Below are 19,030 nucleotides of genomic sequence, written 5' to 3' on the forward strand. Positions count from 1 at the left end.
GTATGAAATAAAAAGTTAAAAAAATCTCATCCTGTAGTTCTGCCTTAAAAGAAAGAAAACAGCCAAGTTTGGATATTTATTCTCAGACTCAGTGGTATTATGATTTCATGTATTTTTATTGTTCATTTGCTGAAATACAGAAAATTAAAAAAAACAAAGAAACCCACAATCAGACCCAAATTCTCATTCCACAAGTTCAGCTTGGGGAAGATGACACGGATGTCACTCAGAGTTCACAGCATCATAGACTGTTGGAAAGAAGCATTCAAATTGATGCCCAAAGGCATAGCCTATGAGGAAAATATCCACAAATGTAGACACAAGTTGTTTCCTTATTGCCTGAGGGAGACGAGGAAAGTATGATCAGGCAGCTCCTTGCAAGTACTTGAGGATGACTGAAGAAAAAATGGAGAGCAACTCTTCCATTTGCGTCCAGGCCCATGATTCTCATCCTGATCTTCTAAGTATTGAAAATGCAAACTTGAAGAAGAAAATATTCCTGCAAATGATCTTCAAAAAAATAGCTCACACAATATTCCATTATCACTTCCCTTGTAGAACCATGAAGAATTTCCAAAGTCTCTGTAGATTATCGTCCTCTCATATCATATCTAACTAATATATGTTGGTATTGTTCCTTCTCCTATTACTATCATCACTGGTCCCTTCATGAGTATGGATTGAGCTCCTGAAATGACAGGGACTGGACTAGCTGCCTAGGAAACGGGGTTGGGGAAGATGATGCCTCTCGCTTTAGGTATTTTACAGACCTCTGCGAGGTATTCTGAGGACACAATAGGTCAGGTCATGTCTTACTATTTGGGCTTCTTCAACAAAAGAGCATAGACTGGGTAGTTTGTAAAGAGCAGAAATGTATTGCTCACAGTTCTAGAGTCTGGAAATCCAAGATCTGGGTGTCCGCGTGGTCCGGTTCCGGTGAGAGCCTGCTTCAGGTCTCACACTGCAGAGTTCTCCTTGTATCATCATACAGCAGGAGAGGGCGGCATTTACCTCTGAACTCTTTGATGACGGCACTAATTCCATTCGTGAGGCCTCCATCTTCACACCTTAATCAAGTCCCAAAGGGCCAGCCACCTGATACCATCACTTTGGGGGTTAGGACTTCCAAATACGAATTCTGTGGGGACGGAAACATTCAGACCAGAAAGGGCATTGAAGGCTACATGTCTTGGCAACCAGAAGACAGAATATATTCATGTAAATAAAGAAGAATGAGCCATTTATCAGGCCAAAAGAGCAGACCGAGGACTCAGAATCCAAACTCTTGATTTTCAACCTGCAGTAATGCTTTAATTATTATGTGTCAAAATTTGGAAATCAAACTGAAATGGACCCCATCGTCCCTTGAAAGGGAATGAAGACACAGGATGAAAATGATCATTCATCAGTCTTTGTGAGGAGTCTCCAAAGAATCTCCGTATATAGGTAGTCATTGCCCCATCCGTAAAGATCCACCAAAGAGTAACCTGGTTAATTGTCTGGTTGCTGTGACCTGTGTGAATCAGGGAGAGTTTGAGTTCAGATACGTGGCTCTGTATGTGACATCAAGCTGGTTATTTTCTGTCATGACCTAGTACAGGACAAATTAGCGACGAGGCCATCCTCCTGAGTTTAATAGAGTGCGGGCAAAGGCTGAAAATTGTGCTGCTCTTACAATCTGAATCCCCAGGCATATGCACCGTGAAGGAAAGAGAATTCCTAGTGGTTTTAGCAACAAACTCCACCCCCGTAACGCCACATGCCCACTGCTACCAGTCCCGGATGTAGAGTGGGAATACTAGTCACTGTATATTATAATCCCAGCAACTACGGACAGTGCTAAAGGAAATAGCGCATTGGTCATTCCGTATATGGTAGCTTCCAGCGCTAGTCCGAGGTTGGAGTGAGCACGAAGCCATTAGAAACATATCCTGATGATACACATGACGGTGTTAGTTATATATAGTTATGTTCTATCCTGTTGCGTGTATTCATCACTGGGTTCACTGCGTTGACCCTCGCACCATTGCGACAAATACCACACTTAGAGCCACTAGATAAGACGTCAAGTTGGCTTTATCAGAGATGATCTTCCTGCCCCATAAAGATCCGCTCACTACTCTTCTATTGATGAAAGATCGGATTACAGAGGGCTGAGGCCACCGAACATCCACTGCAAAAATAAAAGAATTCATGATCAGAGTTGAAAGTTAATTCTTTCCATGATACCAATCAATATTTATCAGTTCTCAATTAATTACAAAGATGGTTTTCTTGTTTGAAAAAATAGGCTTGGATGGAAACCTCTGAACAGTCCTTTGGGGGAATCTGAAATTCAATGCAAAAATACAGAGAAAGATTCAAATCGATGATGATTCCTAATTCATCTGGGAGGCAGATCGCTGCTCCCAGTGATTGGGAGGTGATCGCTCCCACGGGTGCAAAAACATTAGTTCTTAGGGGTGTGAACAAATCTTAGCTACTACAATTGGTGGGTGGCACTCCAAGCTCAACGGATATCCAGCAAAAATCTCATTCCTTTGTATTCATTTTTCTCTGGGTTTTCTTGTGTAGAGATGAGAGGCATTGACATTGAGTGCATGGAAGATACACAATATGCAGGATCAGTGCTACAAGCTACGGTGGCTGATGTTTCATTAGAGGACTTTCTCTCACACGTATGCTTGAACACAAAGTCATAATGTGAGAGGTTGCCCTCTGCTACTTACGAGCTGTCCTTGTCTGTTTCTTGTGGATTTGCTTATGTGTGAGCCTCAGTGTGATGGGGCCTCGGGAATAAGCACAAATAGGTTGTTTTATGTTATTATTAATCTCAAAAAAGTTATCTAGGAGATCAATAATTACGTCTAGTCCTAAAGAGAAAAAGTTTTTGACAATATCTAGAGGAATATATAGCAGCTAGTGAAGTAGAAATCATTTGATGATATGAATCAAAACTAATAATTACTTTAAAATAAATGTTAAGAAATCATTTAAATTTTCAATGGTTTTTAGCGTTAGTTTTGTAGATTTTTAAATATATCTTATACATTGGTATTCTTATGAAGTATTGTATAAATTTTTATTGATATGTAATTTGTACATTCCTATTTATTAAGTAAAGGTATTAAATTAAAAGTCATTCTGCACACTTAACCAAAATGTTAAGTTAATTGCAGTAGCTTTACAGCTAATTTTTAGCCTAATTTTTTGTCTACTCACCCTTGCATCGAATAAAAAGAAAAAAACTTTTCACTTTTTATAAAGTAGAGATATGCATGGAGTACATATCGATGCACACAGTATATCTGTGTATCAAATTTCATAGGGGGGCCATATGGAAAAGAATATCTAGAAAGGTTCTGTGGGCAGGAGAAGGGGAGGTAAGCAGAATGAAAAACAGTGGTGAGAAACGCTGCCCTAACTATTGAGAGTGCAAAATGAAAAGCAAAAACAGAAGTAGAAAGTTAGAAGAGGGAACATTGCAGAAAATGGAACCAATTCATTCCATTAAGACCCAGGCCTGAAGGAAGGTCTTCAAGAACCAGAGAGCAGGGTTCACAGAGTCCCCCCACCTCTGCCAGGCCAGCAGCATCAGGGCCCCGATGGCCCAACCTTTCCTTACTCCGGTCTGGTGCTACTCAGCTGCAACTCCAACTGCTCTCTGGGCTGCGACCTGCCTCAGACCCACAGCCTGGCTAACACGAGGGCCCTGATGCTCCTGACAACAAATGAGGAGAATCTCCCCCTTCTCCTGCCTGAAGGACAGACAGAAATGACTTTGGATTCCCCAGGAGGCGTTTGGTGGCAACCAGTTCCAGAAGGCTCAAGCCATCGCTGTCGTCCATGAGATGATCCAGGCAGACTTCCAGCTCTTCAGCACAGGGGCTCGGCTGCCGGCTCTGGGAGAGACCCTCCTGGAACAAGTTTGCACTGCCACTTATCAGCAGTCAATGACCTGCAAGCCTGTCTGATGCAGGAGGCGGGGTGGAAGGGACTCCCCTTGCTGAAGGAGGGACTCCATCTGGCTGTGAGGAAAATACTTCCACAGAATCAATGTCTATCTGCAAGAGAGAAGTACAGCCCTTGTGCCTGGGAGATTGGTCAATCATGAGATCCTTCTCTTCATCAACAAACTTGCAAGAAAGACTCAGGCGGAAGGAATGACACACACCTGGTTCAACACGGAAATGATTCTCACTGCCTAACAAGACCACACTTCCACCTGTGCTGCCGTGTCAAAGACTCATTTCTGCTCTCCTCATGCCCTGAATTGAATCAATCTGTCAAATGTTTTCAGGAATATTAAGTAACATCATGTTCAACTCTGCAGGCAGTAGTTCCTTACAGATGATTTATTTATCTATTTAAAAATTTATTTATTTAACTATTTATAAAGTTTTAACTTATTTTTTGTTTGTATAATATTATGTGCACGTTTAAATTGTGGTTAAGGGAAAGAATCCTTTCTTTGTATTTAGTCTATTTATTTTTTGCTTTGTGCATTAAATAAATTTTCACCATAGAAAAATTTTTATATTTGTTTATTCTTAAAAAAGAAACACCGAGCCTGAATGTGCAATCTGATTAAAGAATGGTGCAATTCATTTACATCATTATGTAAATGATATGATACACTAGTTAGAGTCATTATGATACTCTAGTTAGAAGTAAATATAAACATCGTCTAAGCCAGGTTTTATGTTGCCCTCAGGATATAGTGGTGACCATAATGAATGTCCTATGATTTTCTCCTCTGATTTTGTTAACCAGATTATAATAGCCTTGTAAAGTGAATTGATTAACTTTCCATCTTTTCCATGTCCTATTAAAATAGGAACTAAACATGTTTTACTGAATAGTTTTATGACATAATTTCCCATTTTGCTCTCTCTTCAAGACACTTCAGTGAGGACCTATATTGCTCTTTAAAGACTTTTGATAATGAATTTCTATTTCTTTTGGACAGCACACCATGCTGAAAAGAGCCTAAGAAGATCCTCATGCACTGGAGCTCAACTTGTCTAAAACAGTATATAAGCTTTGTCAAAACAAATTGTATTCTATTTCTTTATTGAATTTTATTTTATTTTTTATACAGCAGGTTCTTATTAGTTATCTATTTTATACGTATTAGTGTATATATGTCAATCCCAATCTGTATTCTATTTTGATTTTTATTTTTCTCCCTTTGTTTACATTGCCTAGCAATGTGCTCAGGAATATATCAGGTGCTTGAATTCTTGTCAGGAGAACTTATGAAATGAACCCTTAGCAAACAGTGCTGAGACAACCCCTTGCAATTTGATAGTCAGAAGCTCATCAAACCACATGTTCCTAGCATAGCATTTATTCAATCAACAATACTTAAATTCCTACCATGGGCTGGGCGCTGTGCTAATGACTGGGCATACGAAATTCAGACTTAAAAGTCTAATCTGCTGGAGGAGACAAAAATTAGCTATCAGTTACACAACAGAATGATAAGTGTTCTAATGGAAGCACTGTATTTGCAAGGCAAACGCATAGGCCTGGAGCCACATTGTAAAATGGAGAGACATTATCAAAGAATGGGTACTTTAGGACTGATAGATGGATATAGAAAGACACTTAAAGAACTGGACAATGAGAAAAGGGCCAGAGACACTGTGCAGGCCATTTGGAAGCAAGAGCTAAATCAAAGTGTTGACAAAATTGGACATTTTTAAAAAATAAGAAATAAAAAAGAAATAAGGGCTAGGAACAAGACCAGGTTTTCCTCCCTACCAGAGATCTTGAAATGAGAGATGGGAAAGTTACACCAGGCCTTGAATGCTCCTGCTGAAACTTGGAGGCCAGGATGCTATTGTTAAATTTCATACCAGAGGGAGGGAGAACTGGGTCCAGTTTCCTTAGCTGTTAAACTGAGATCATCATAAAACCACTTCATAAAACTGTGGTGAGGATTAATTGCTTTAATTTATGTAGGGTGCTCAGAATGGTACCAGGCAGTTACTAAGTGCTCCTTACTTATTAGCTCTTCTATTTGAACCTGGTTAGAAGATTAGTTCCTGATGTTCTGGGTCTGTGGTCAGGAAGATGAGGCAGTTCCAAGAGAGCTGTTCAGGAGGCATTTTAGTGCCAGGTCAACCACTGGACAAGGGAGAGGAGAAATAGCCATTCACTGGGATGACTGGGCCAAGTGCGTTGCAACAAATATCCCAGAGTTCCAGACAGAAGCATTCATACTTGGCTCACACGCCAGCTGTCTACAAGGACGCCCCTTCCTCCACTGGTTTCTTGCTTATCCCTTGAGGTTAGGAGTTAAAAGTTTCCACCAGAATGACACAGGCATCTTGCAGGCAGTCGGAGGAATCCTCTGCTCTGTGCACTCAACTCAGCCAAGAAGCTAGGCCAGAGGGGAATCCCAACCTCAATCTCCAAATCCAGTTTGGCAACTTGCATTTAGTTTCCTTCACTTGTTGCCTCAAGTTCGTTGCTATTTTTGCATTCCCCGGTTCATTACACAATCTCTGAAGATGAAAGAAAGCTAAAGTTACTTGTAAGTTTGAACTATGTAGAGGGTTTTGCTTTCGCTCTTTCACTTTAAAGAAGATTCAGAAACTGCTTCAGAGACAGGAAACTCACACAAAACACATACAGGAAGACGGGCCCACGTGTTAGCAGAGGGAAGACAGCTGATGCTTGTTCAGCAGCTGCTGGAAATGTGTTGCCCATTTAATCCTCTTCTCAACCCTAGGCTGGCCTGGCTCAATCCACCCCTGAGAGTGATTGTAAGTCCAGCTCAGAGAATGGCCTGGTATTTGAAGGGAAAAGTAAATCCAGGCTTGATGCAGATGGGGGCATGTTCAGAGAGGGCCAATCTGGAGTGTCCAGCAGCAGCGGGGTCCTGGCAGCAAGCAGGGAGAGACACGGGATGGGCAGCTCCTGCGTGTTCCTGGGCCATCAACCTTTTGATGGGAGCATTCTGAGGGTGACAGGGGGTGCAGAGTGTAGGATCCTCTGGTTGTGCACGTGCTGGGGGAGTTCGCTAGAACTAGGCAGGGCCCCGAGCCAAGTGGCCTAGTCCCAGCTGCATGCTGAAGTGACCAGGACAAAAACTGTGGAATGAGTCTAGTCAAAGGCATGTGAGAAAGGGGAAGAGAGAAGAGGCTGAAACCAGTGGCACTTAGATCTTACCTGCATATTCAACTTCTTCACACCAGGTTGGAGGCCTGAAGGTGGAGGTCTGTGTGTCACCAGCTGTTGGCTGTGGATACAGGGAAGCCCCAGCCTGGGCAGAATCAGCCTTGGGTGCTGAGTGAGGGTGACAGCGAGGCCGCAGGTGGAAGACTGGGAAGACAGACTCTTCCCTCAGGCTGGATACGGACTTCTCCATCGTGGTCCCTAAGTTTCACAGGAACTCTCTAGGCCACGGAGCAAAATTTCTCCAGTGAAATTAGGACTCTTTGTGAGATTACCACTGATGGGTGTGGAGAGTATTGTTTTGGAACCAAGTTCTTCCTCCTCTCCTGTGTCCTCATTACCTCCCAGCCTCAGCCTTTTTTAATGGACTTTACTACTCCAAATGTAATTTCACACCACGGTTGCTACCCAAGGTCAGGAAAAAGTGTCACATTTGTTATCCTGTGATTTGAATACAACAACCAATAAAGAAAAAGATGAATGTTATTGTAAACTCATAATACTCATCTTTAGTTAACCACCCAAATAGGTACTTGTAAATATTGTCAACGTCAGCAGTTTTGGTCTCAAGACCCACTGATACTCTGAAAATTATTGAGACCTCAAAGAGATTGTATTTATGCAGGTTATATTCATTGGTATTTACCATGTTAGAAATTAAAACTGAGAATGCTTTAAATATTTATTCTTTTAAAAATAACAAAAACCCATTATATCTTAACATAAAAACATACTTTTATGAAAAATAACTACAGTTTCCAAAATAAAAAAAATTAACAAAAAAGTCTTAAAGTTTTGCAAATCTCTTGAATGCCTGGCTTAATAGAAGGCAGCTGGGTTCTCATATCTGCACTGCATTCAATCTGTTGTGATGCATCGCTCTGATTCAAGTCTTTGAAGGAAATCCAGTCTCACACAGACATGCAGTTGGAAAATGGATGATCTTGAAGACCCCAGAAAGAGTATCTGGGAACCCCTGGGGTCCTCAGACCACACTTTGAGAGCCACTCATATACATTTATCATACCAGATTGAAAGGATACTTACTGCCCAGAGTGAGTTTGAATTTCTGTTCATCTTCTTCTTATTGTCCATTTCTGCTTATTTTCATTATAATTTAGACAAGTGAGAAGTATGGGAAAACATTATACTCTTGTGGTTGCTATTGTTCAGGATTATCAGCTAAATGATTTAGATAAGAGTAAGTATACGTGCACAGTTTTGATTGTTGTTTACTAACCTCTCTTATTATTAAGTATAACAATCATACACAAAAGTGCACAGAACAGTCGCACAAATTTTAGAATAATTAAAGCAAATACTCATGTAACTACCAACCAATAAAAACAGTCAGATTGTGCAACGTTCTGGAAGCTTCACCACCGATCACAATCCTGTGCACCCCTTCATGAACATAACTCCTACCCTGCTCATTGCAGGTGAGCACTATCCTGAATTTTATGGTAATCACTTCCTCACTTTTCTTTATAATTTTACCCTAAAATACAGTCTACTTTTGCCTATTTTTAAATTTTATATAAATGGAATATGTATGCTTTGGAGTTGAGCTTCTTTCACTCACCACTGTGTTTGTGAGATTTATCCCTGTTTGTGCATACAGTTGTGGTTCTTACTTTTCATTGTTATTAACAACCCTATTATAAGCACAGATAACAACATATTTATCCATACAATTTTAAGGGATATTTGGGCTGTTTCTAGTTTGGGACTATTATGAATAATGCTGCTATGAATATTCTTTACTTATATCCTGATGCATATTTACATGATTTTTTTCCAGGGTAAGTGCTAAGAGTCGACTTACTGGGTCATAGGCCATGCATATTTTCAGCTTTGCTAGATAATGTTTTTTAAGTAGTTGTACAAATTTACACACCAAACAGCAGTTGCTCCATATGGTCATCACACTTGAGATTTTCAGTCCTTTAATTTTTTTACTTGCAGGCAATGTATTTGTTTATCTAAAAATTTGAAAAAGCAACCAAAAACATTTAGACATAGTGTTTGCAAAGTTGGCTGGATAGAAAACCAAAATTAGTTATTTTCGTGTGTGTGTGTGTGTGTATGAAAATGTAACGAAACATTAGTCCATTAAAAATTAGAAAACGTAATGAAAAAATCATTTCATTCATACTTGCAACAATAATAAAGCATAAATATGTTGAAAAAACCTCAGAAATATTGTGCAAGATATATAATCAAGCCAGCAGCAAAACTTTACTGAGAGACATTTTTAAAATAGTCCAATGAAATGGTAATATTTGCTTTTTTATTCTTTATGAAGTGGTTAAGAAATGTTTGCTAAATAAATATTTGTTCACTAAATGAATGTGTGTCTTTCAGGAGGAGGCTGGTCTTGGCAGTCTCCTATTGCAGACTCTGATTTCCCTTCTCACTGATGCTCACCGCCTCATCACGTGCTTACATGTCCGTTGCTCACTTACAAAAAGAATAAGTTGGAGAAGTTGCTTAATCCTCATTGATGGTCAAGGTGAAAAAAAAAACACAACCTCAGTGTAAGAGAAAAAAAAGTTATATTTTTCATTGGTTTCTGGCCATCTTATTTGAATCAAAAATTCATCTGTAAACTTGTACTTAGAGGCCCAAGGTGAAGATACCTTGCCCTGTCAATGCTAGTTTTTTAAATAATTAAAGTCCACACTTTATTCAGATCTCCTTAGTGTTTACCTAATGTTCTTCTTCTGTTCTGGGATGTCATTTAGAATATGCCACATTACCTTTAATTACTATGTCTCCTTAGGCTCCTCCTGACTATGACAGTTTCTCAGTAGTAGACGTTTTATGTTATTGTCCATGGTATCATTTTTATTTTATTTTTTAATATTTATTTATGGCTGCATTGGGTCTTCGTTGCTGTATGCGGGCTTTCTCTAGTTGTGGCGAGCAGGGCTACTCTTCGTTGCAGTGCGTGGGCTTCTCATTGCGGTGGCTTCTATTGCTGCGGAGCATGGGCTCTAGGTGCACAGGCTTCAGTAGTTGTGGCAGGTGGGCTCAGTAGTTGTGGCTCGTGGGCTCTAGAACAAAATCTTAGTAGTTGTGGTGCACGGGCTTAGTTGCTCCATGGCATGTGGGATCTTCCCAGACCAGGGCTCGAACCCATGTCCCCTGCATTGGCAGGCGGATTCTTAACCACTGTGCCACCAGTAAAGTCCCATCAACGGTATTGGTATCATTTTTAAATGTCATTTTCCAATTTTTTATTGCTAGTATAAAAAGAGGTGATTGATTTTTAATATTGATCTTATTTTCAATGACATTGCTAAATTCATTTTTTAATTCTAATAGTTTATGTATTCTTTTGTAGTTTGTATGTACACAATTACATCATCTGTAGATAATGAAAAAAATATCTGAGACAGTCAGCAAGAGATTGACTAGGCCCCTCACGAAGAAAATAGCCAAATGATCAATAAGCATATGAAAATGTGCTGAACGTTGCTAATAATCAGGGAATACGAATTAAAACTGTAATGCAATATCACTATGCATAACTAGAAAGGCCAAAATTAAGCAGACTGGCAATACCAAGTGTTGGCAAGAGTGTAATGCAACTGACATCCCATACATTGATAGTGAGAATATACATTGGTACAAACATTTGGAAAATATGTTTGTAATTAGCTGCTAAATCTGAACATATGCATATTCTATGACCCATTTACTTCATCCTAGGCATATAGCCAACGGAAGGCTGTACAAATGTGCACTGAAAGATACAAACAAGGTTTTTCATAGCAAAATCAATTATAATGACAAAATCAGGAGGAAAAAATTCCAAATGTTTATCAGTAGTGGAAAAGATAAAACACTGTGGCATTTCTACATGGATATGACACATTCCTGCAAATTAATGGAATATAACTGCACACAAAAACATAGATGAATCTCGCAGACATACTATTGAGTGAAAGAAGTCATTCATACAAAGTTCAAAAACAGGCAGAATCTAGGCTGTTAAAAGGCAGTAGTGATGCTGGGGGAGGAGCTTAGTGATGGGGGGGGAGGAGAGAGGGGCACTGGAATGTGATGGGGGAGGGGAAAAGGGCCAGGTAGGGTTTATGTCTGTTGGTAGTGTTTATGTCTTCACTTAGTTTGTGGTTTCAAAGGTGTGCAGAAGTTTATATTTTATGATTTGTTGATTGTATACTTGACATTTGTGCATGATTTTCTATGTATATTATGTAAACTTTTTTTTTCAGAAGGAGGAATGGGGAATTCTCCCCTTATGTATCAAAACACTCTCTTAATATACACGTTGTTGCCCCTTCCAAGGTATCCCTGAAAGATTGTTTTTTGCCTTAATTTCTGTTTTGCCACTGCTCACGAACTTCTTGCTAACTCATCTTGTCTAATTTATCATCTTTTATAGGGCCGTTTTTGTTGAAAAAGTATTTGAAGAGATGAGGAACAGAGAAGACAACTGTAATTTTGATTTCTAGAGACATGGTTTTCCTCCATAGATAATCGTATCAAAAAAGAGAAGGAAACTCTTTCTATCTCTGAGGTTTTTCTGTCTCTGTGGTTTATAGCAAAGCAGTTCCAAATTCAAAAGATTTCAAATGGCTAGAAACATCATTCAAGTTTTACTTTCTAAATGTCACTCTGCCTCTCTGAAAAACCTCATTAACCGAAGAAACTGATACAGGGACTGGAAGTAGTTCTCTGGACCGCAGAAAGCTGGTAGGAGAGAATGCACAAAGAAAAGTCTCCACAGAGGGAGGAAGTGAAAAATGGCTTCCAACAACAGAGGACAAGATGAAAGAAAAGGGCCAGCACATTCATTCTTGCAATGCAGGTATACAAAAATAGATCTCCCTGACAGAGATAAGGCTATATGAATTTTCCTGATTATTTTGATAAAACTCAAATAAATTAGGGGAAATGAAACAAACACAAACAGAAAGATGGTGTCTTCCAAAGGAACAGATTTTAACCCATTCATAAGTGGACTTCTGCAGTGAGTATCACCCGATCCTCAGGAGAAGCTTCATAAAGGCAGTTGGAAGAGAAGTATTAGGAAGCACCTCATGAACACAACAGCAGAAATTGGAAAGATGACAAAGGGAAGAAACCAGAAAAAAGAATTCTTTTTTTATAATTCTGTATCCACCCCCTTCTTCCAGTTCCTTAGCTATCATCTTTATTTTCAGCCTCTACAGCCATGAGAGCCCCTGGGTGGGACTTTTCCCTGCTTCAGTTCACCTCCAACATTTCTGCCTATTCTTCTGCCCAGAGCAAAACATATTGCCCTCTACGCCCGAAGACCTCTTGAATTAAGTATAAACGCCGCATTCTGGTATTCAAGAGCCTCCACAATACATCTCGAGCTGATTTTTCCACCCTCAATCCCCTTGGCTCTTAGCACAGAGCTTGTCCACAATTTGAAGCTCCTTCTATGTGCTCCCTGCAAACTCGTCCATTCTCCTGGCTCTGTTCGTGCTGCTCCCTCTGTCTTCAGCTGTGCTGTCCACCATGGTAGCCATCAACCACATGTGGCCAACTGAGCACTTGACTAGTCCCAACTGAGCTGTACTATGACTGTAAAAGTATTTTGAAGGCAGTGTGAAAAAGAAGAATGTAACTATCTCATTAATAATTTTATATTGGTACATGTTGAAATGAAAATATTTGGATATATGGTGATAAATGAAATACACAGTTAAAATTAACTTCACTTGTTTCTTTTTACTCTTTTGATGTGGCTACTAGAAAATTTTAAATTGCATGTATGGGGGCTTCCCTGGTGGCACAGTGGTGAAGAATCGCCTGCCAATGTAGGAGACATGGGTTTGAGCCCTGGTCCGGGAAGATCCCACATGCCATGGAGCAACTAAGCCCGTGCACCACAACTACGGAGCCTGAGCTCTAGAACCCACGTGCCACAACTACTGAACCCACATGCCACAACTACTGAAGCCCGTGTGCCTAGAGCCCATGCTCCGCAACAAGAGAAGCCACCGCAATGAGAAGCCCGTGCACCACAATGAAGAGTAGCCCCCGCTCGCCACAACTAGAGAAAACCCGCACACAGCAACGAAGACCCAACGCAGCCGAAAATAAATAAATAAATAAATTGCATATATGGCTCGCATTATATTTCTTCTGCGCAGCGCTGATCTAGAGTGACCTCCACCATATTGCCTGCACCATAGCCACCATTTCTTTTTTTTTTTTTTTTTTTTTTTTAGCCACCATTTCTTAAGTTGCACTGCTTGCCTCCTTATCCTCTCCATCAGCTATAATTCCTTTTTCCTTTGAGAGTTAGCGTTGCCACCACGGTTTGTACCATGTATCTATATGAAGGCACTGGCCGTGGTCTACTTCATATTCTAACTGTGGCATAAGGAAAGAGCACAGCTTTGACTGCAATCCGCCCATCTTATTAGCTGTGTGTATCTTGGGCACGTTACTTAGCCTCTCTGAGCCTCAGTCTTGCCCTTTTAAAATGGGGATGACAATAACGCATCTCAAAGGTTTACTATGAGGATTATTCAGAGAATGGCACATAGTAAGTGTTCAGTATATGGTAACTAATACTACTGCTACTAATGCCACTGCTATTATTTTTATTCCATTAGGGTATGAACTCTCTTAGCAGGGAGGATCAGAAGCCGTTGGATGTGGGCAGGATGAGCAGGCCCTCTGTCACACCTGGGGAGGTCAGCTCTACATGAATTTGTAAGTCAACCTGGAGGGGCAGGCCCCAGTGACCAGACTCCTCAGACAACCTCCCTTCCCTGAGTGCAGTGGACCACTTCTAGGTTGACTGACCTCTGTGACTCCTTGCATTGGCCTTTGTGTGTGAGCCATGGATGATTCCAGGCTAATCCAAGTATCCTTTTAAAAAAGAAGAAACCTTGAGGAATTATTCAATGACTGACACAACTGGGCATTTTAAAGTGGAACAGCTGAGGGGCTTCCCTGGTGGTACAATGGTTAAGAATCCGCCTGCCAATGCAGGGGACACGGGTTTGAGCCCTGGCCCGGGAATATCCCACATGCCACGGAGCAACTAAGCCGGTGTGCCACAACTACTGAGCCTGAGCTCTACAGCCTGCAAGCCACAACTACTGAGCCCACATGCCACAACTACTGAAGCCTGCACGCCTAGAGCCCGTGCTCCGCAACAAGAGAAGCCATGACAATGAGAAGCCTGTGCACCACAATGAAGAGTAGCCCCCGTTCACTGCAACTAGAGAAAGCCTGCTCACAGCAACGAAGACCCAACACAGCCAAAAATAAATAAATAAATTAGAAAAAAAAAGTGGAACAGCTGAGAGATGATTTTGCTTTCTCCAAAATCCATTGTGCAGAACTCATGAGATGGCTGACATTCTGTTCAGAGATGGCATGCAAAGATTAAAAGGCCAGAGAGAATGAAACCCACATAAGATGCAGAGTAACCAGAAATGCTGGGTTTATTGTTTCTTTACTGTAGATTAATCAATAATGAAAGAATACATTCACTGTGGAAAATTGAAAAACCACGCAAAAAAAAATCATCCTTTAGTTTCACAAATCAAACATAATCACTATTAAAATATTGGTATATTTCCTTTTATTTTTTTCTCTACATACTTCTACATAGTTACATAGTATGTACTGTTTTGTGTCCTGCTTTTCAATATAACTAGGTGCTTTTTGTTTTCTAATGGCACAAGTAACATATGGTCATTATAGAAAAAAATTTAGACGTGAATAAAACAAAAGAAAGGCTAAAAATTAAGTAACCTTAATTAAATTCTTTCAAACAAAGTGCACAAAATTTTGAAAATGCTTAATAATCCTGTCTCCCAGCTATCTTTTGTTTTTTAAACATCTTTATTGGAGTATAATTGCTTTACAATGGTGTGTTAGTTTCTGCTTTATAACAAAGTGAATCAGCTCTACATACACATATATCCCCATATCCCCATATCTCCTCCCTCTTGCGTCTCCCTCCCACCCTCCCTCTCCCACCCAACTAGGTGGTCACAAAGCACTGAGCTGATCTCCCTGTGCTATGCGGCTGCTTCCCACTAGCAATCTATTTAACATTTAGTAGTATATATAAGTCCGTGCCACCCTCTCACTTCGTCCCAGCTTACCCTTCCTCCTCTCAGTGTCCTCAAGTCCATTCTCTACGTCTGCGTCTTTATTCCTGTCCTGCCCCTAGATTCTTCAGAACCATTTTTTTTTTTTAGATTCCATATATATGTATATATGTGTTAGTATATGGTATTTGTTTTTCTCTTTCTGACTTACTTCACTCTGTATGATGGACTATAGGTCCATCCACCTCACTACAAATAACTCAATTTTGTTTATTTTTATGGCTAATATTCCATTGTATATATGTGACACATCTTCTTTATCCATCCATCTGTCGATGGACACTAAGATTGCTTCCATGTCCTGGCTATTGTAAACAGTGCTGCAGTGAACATTGTGGTACATGACTCTTTTTGAATTATGGTTTTCTCAGGGTATATGTCCAGTAGTGGGATTGCTGGGTGGTATGATAGTTCTATTTTTAGTGTTTTAAGGAACCTCCATACTATTCTCCATAGTGGCTGTATCAATTTACATTCCCACCAACAGTGCAAGACGGTTCCCTTTTCTCCACACCCTCTCCAGCATTTATTGTTTGTAGATTTTTTGATGATGGCCATTCTGACTGGTGTGAGGTGATACCTCATTGTGTTGTTTTTTTTGTTTTTTTTTTTTTGCAGTACGCGGGCTTCTCACTGTTGTGGCCTCTCCCATTGTGGAGCACAGGCTCCGGACGCGCAGGCTCAGCGGCCATGGTTCACAGGCCCAGCCGCTCCGCGGCACGTGGGATCTTCCCGGACCGGGGCACGAACCCGTGTCCCCTGCATCGGCAGGTGGACTCTCAACCACTAGGCCACCAGGGAAACCCCTCACTGTGGTCTTGATTTGCATTTCTCTAATGATTAGTGATGTTGAATAGTCTTTCATGTGTTTGTTGGCAATCTGTATATCTTCTTTGGAGAAATGTCTATTTAGGTCTTCTGCCCATTTTTGGATTGGGTTATTTGGTTTTTTTGATATTGAGCTGCATGAGCTGCTTGTAAATTTTGGAGATTAATCCTTTGTCAGTTGCTTCATTTGCAAATATTTTCTCCCATTCTGAGGGTTGTCTTTTGGTCTTGTTTATGGTTTCCTTTGCTGTGGAAAAGCTTTTAAGTTTCATTAGGTCCCATTTGTTTATTTTTGTTTTTATTTCCATTTCTCTAGGAGGTGGATCAAAAAGGATCTTGCTGTGATTTATGTCATAGAGTGTTCTGCCTATGCTTTCCTCTAAGAGTTTTATAGTGTCTGGCCTTACATTTAGGTCTTTAATCCATTTTGAGTTTATTTTTTTGTTCTCCTAGCTATCTTATTATCATGGGGAAAAATCCAGGTACAAACATTCTCTGACCATCTCTGACTTGAAAATCACAGTGGTCTTCAGTCTAGTCCTTTACCTTACCATGCATCCTCCCACCACAGGGCCTTTGCATATGCAGTCCCATCTGATCTTCCTTCTGATTTTAGCTCCAGTGTCATTACCTCAGGGCAGTCTTCTCTGATTTCTTCTACTACATTATGTCCTTATATCATAGGTCCCCTTATATCATAGGTACCCACAATATCACTTACCCCTCCTCTGTAACATTTGTTACCATTGCATTTTTAGTTTTGTGTATTTCTTTGATAAATGTTCTTGTCCCCTGCTTAACTGTATGATCCATGAGAGTGAGGATTACAATCTGCAGCAGCTCATGCTACAGCTGCCCACAGTGTGGATTTAGTAAATACAGGCTGAAAGATAATGCAAGGTTTCCTGAAAACTGAAAGTTATTACTTTAAATATCATAATTATTAGAACTTATTTTTGTCTTGAAATCTTTAAAAATGTACTCTACATCTACCTGTCTATATAAGCAGGACAAAAAAAATCATAATTTGATTCTTTTTACTGAGTCCTCTCTTATCAAAATCAGTTACTAAACTCGAATTCAAAAATGGTCTCAGAAATATTGAGCTAGAACAACTTGTCTCAATAGTAAAATCCCCTGATTACTTGATTGTTTTCCTCCATTTTCCTTCTGGACCTCCTTTTAATATGAGGTATATATTTGCATGCAAATGGAAAATCAGACACTTAGATTGTTAGAAGTATGTACAAAAAATACATTGGCCCTCAATAATGGTCACAAAGGCCCCCTAAAGAGGAACCATGGACTTTTATGCATGGCCCATGTAACATTCATTTTGCCTGCTTAGAGATATTACTTAATTTCTAGTTTTCAGTTATATTCTGGATAGCTGAGATTACCAGATAAAGCAATAAATTAAGGATGAAAAAGTTATGTGATGTCTCGTTGCTACAAAAAAATTCAGATCAACTTAGTTTGACATCATTCTATTTTAGTTAGAAGAAAAATAGGTGTCTTTTTAAAAATAATAAACTGCATGTATTTATTGATTTGTAATAGTGTATTGGGAATTAAATCTAGTTCTTAGGAAAAAGAAAACTCTCTTACAAAGACCACTTCCCAAATCTCAAAATATGCAAAAAGAAAAAGAAAACTATCCTTTCCAAATTAAAGAACCTTGTAATAGTCAAGTTCAAAATGATTTGGCTTATTTTTTTCTTTAGCGTTTAGCAATTCACTGAAACTTTACAAAACATTAGAAATCCTCACTGTATATATTTCCCCCCCTAATATAGATAAAAGAAAATAACAAGGAGCTTAAAGAAAAAGAATTTTAGAGACAACTAATAAGTTAAATGACATAGGAAAACTGAAAGGGAGAACTGAAAGTGGGAAATTCCTCTCCAACAGAAAGAGTGGAGGGCCATCCTGTATAAGTAGACCACACTCATGGAGAAAGGACATTCACACTGCAAACTCTTGAAGACTTGGCTTCAGCATCTAGTAGTAGACGCGATAACGCTGTTCCTGTTTTCATCATGACCCACAGGTGCATCCTCCAAATCGCTCTCCTGTTGTGCTTCTCCACCACAGCTCTTTCCACGAGCTACAGATTGCTTCAATTCCAACAAAGGAGCAGCAATTTGGCGTGTCAGAAACTCCTGCAGCAGTTACCTGGAATGCCTCAACATTGCCTCGAGGACAGGATGGACTTCAAGGTCCCTGAGGAGATTAAGCAACTACAGCAGTTCCAGAAGGAAGACGCCGTATTGGTCATCTATGAGATGCTCCAGCAGATCTTTGGTATTCTCAGAAGAAATTTCTCTAGCACCGGCTGGACTAAGACCATCACTGAGAACCTCCTTGTGGAAGTCTATGGGCAGATGGATCGTCTGGAGAATATCCTGGAGGAAATAATGGAGAAGGAAAACTTCACCAGGGGAGTGACCATTCTTCACCTGAAGAAATACTACTTGCAGATCGTGCAGTATCTGAAGTCCAAGGAGTACAGCAACTGTGCCTGGACAGTAGTGCGAGTGGAAATCCTCAGGAACTTTTCCTTCCTTAACCGCCTTACAGATTACCTCCATAATTGAAGATCTCCCCCCTGTGGCTCTGGGAACGGACAATGCTGCCAATGATGTCAGGCTCTTCAACCAGCGGAGGTTCTTTAAGTAACTGACAGGCAATGCACTGGATTTGAAAGGACAGTTAAAGACTTTAAGCTTTTTTTAAATTAATTTATACATTATTTATTTATTTAAACTTTTACCATGGGAAATAAACTTTTTATGAAACAAAAGTCAACATGGCAGTTTTCATTTCAATTTGATTTATGTAACCATCATATTAAAAATTGCAGAGCACCTAGGAGACGTTCT

General features: G+C 40.0%; 1 protein-coding gene and 1 pseudogene across 1 annotated transcript; both read left to right on the plus strand.

Moving 5' to 3' along the window:
- Positions 1–1,025: 1,025 nt before the first annotated feature.
- On the plus strand, positions 1,026–4,167 carry LOC114884441 (annotated as a pseudogene).
- Positions 4,168–18,187: 14,020 nt separating this feature from the next.
- IFNB1 (interferon beta 1) lies at positions 18,188–18,745 on the plus strand. The gene has a single exon (XM_029203873.1). The coding sequence runs from the start codon at positions 18,188–18,190 to the stop codon at positions 18,743–18,745; it is 558 nt and encodes a 185-aa protein (XP_029059706.1).
- Positions 18,746–19,030: the final 285 nt, after the last annotated feature.

The sequence above is a fragment of the Monodon monoceros genome, unplaced genomic scaffold (genome assembly GCF_005190385.1).
Source record: "Monodon monoceros isolate NGI ecotype Baffin Bay Population unplaced genomic scaffold, NGI_Narwhal_1 Super_Scaffold_5, whole genome shotgun sequence".
Classification (NCBI taxonomy): domain Eukaryota; kingdom Metazoa; phylum Chordata; class Mammalia; order Artiodactyla; family Monodontidae; genus Monodon; species Monodon monoceros.

What these genes read in the sequence shown, in the direction of transcription:
- IFNB1 (XM_029203873.1), top strand. Translation starts at nt 18,188, where the DNA reads ATGACCCACAGGTGCATCCTCCAAATCGCTCTCCTGTTGTGCTTCTCC.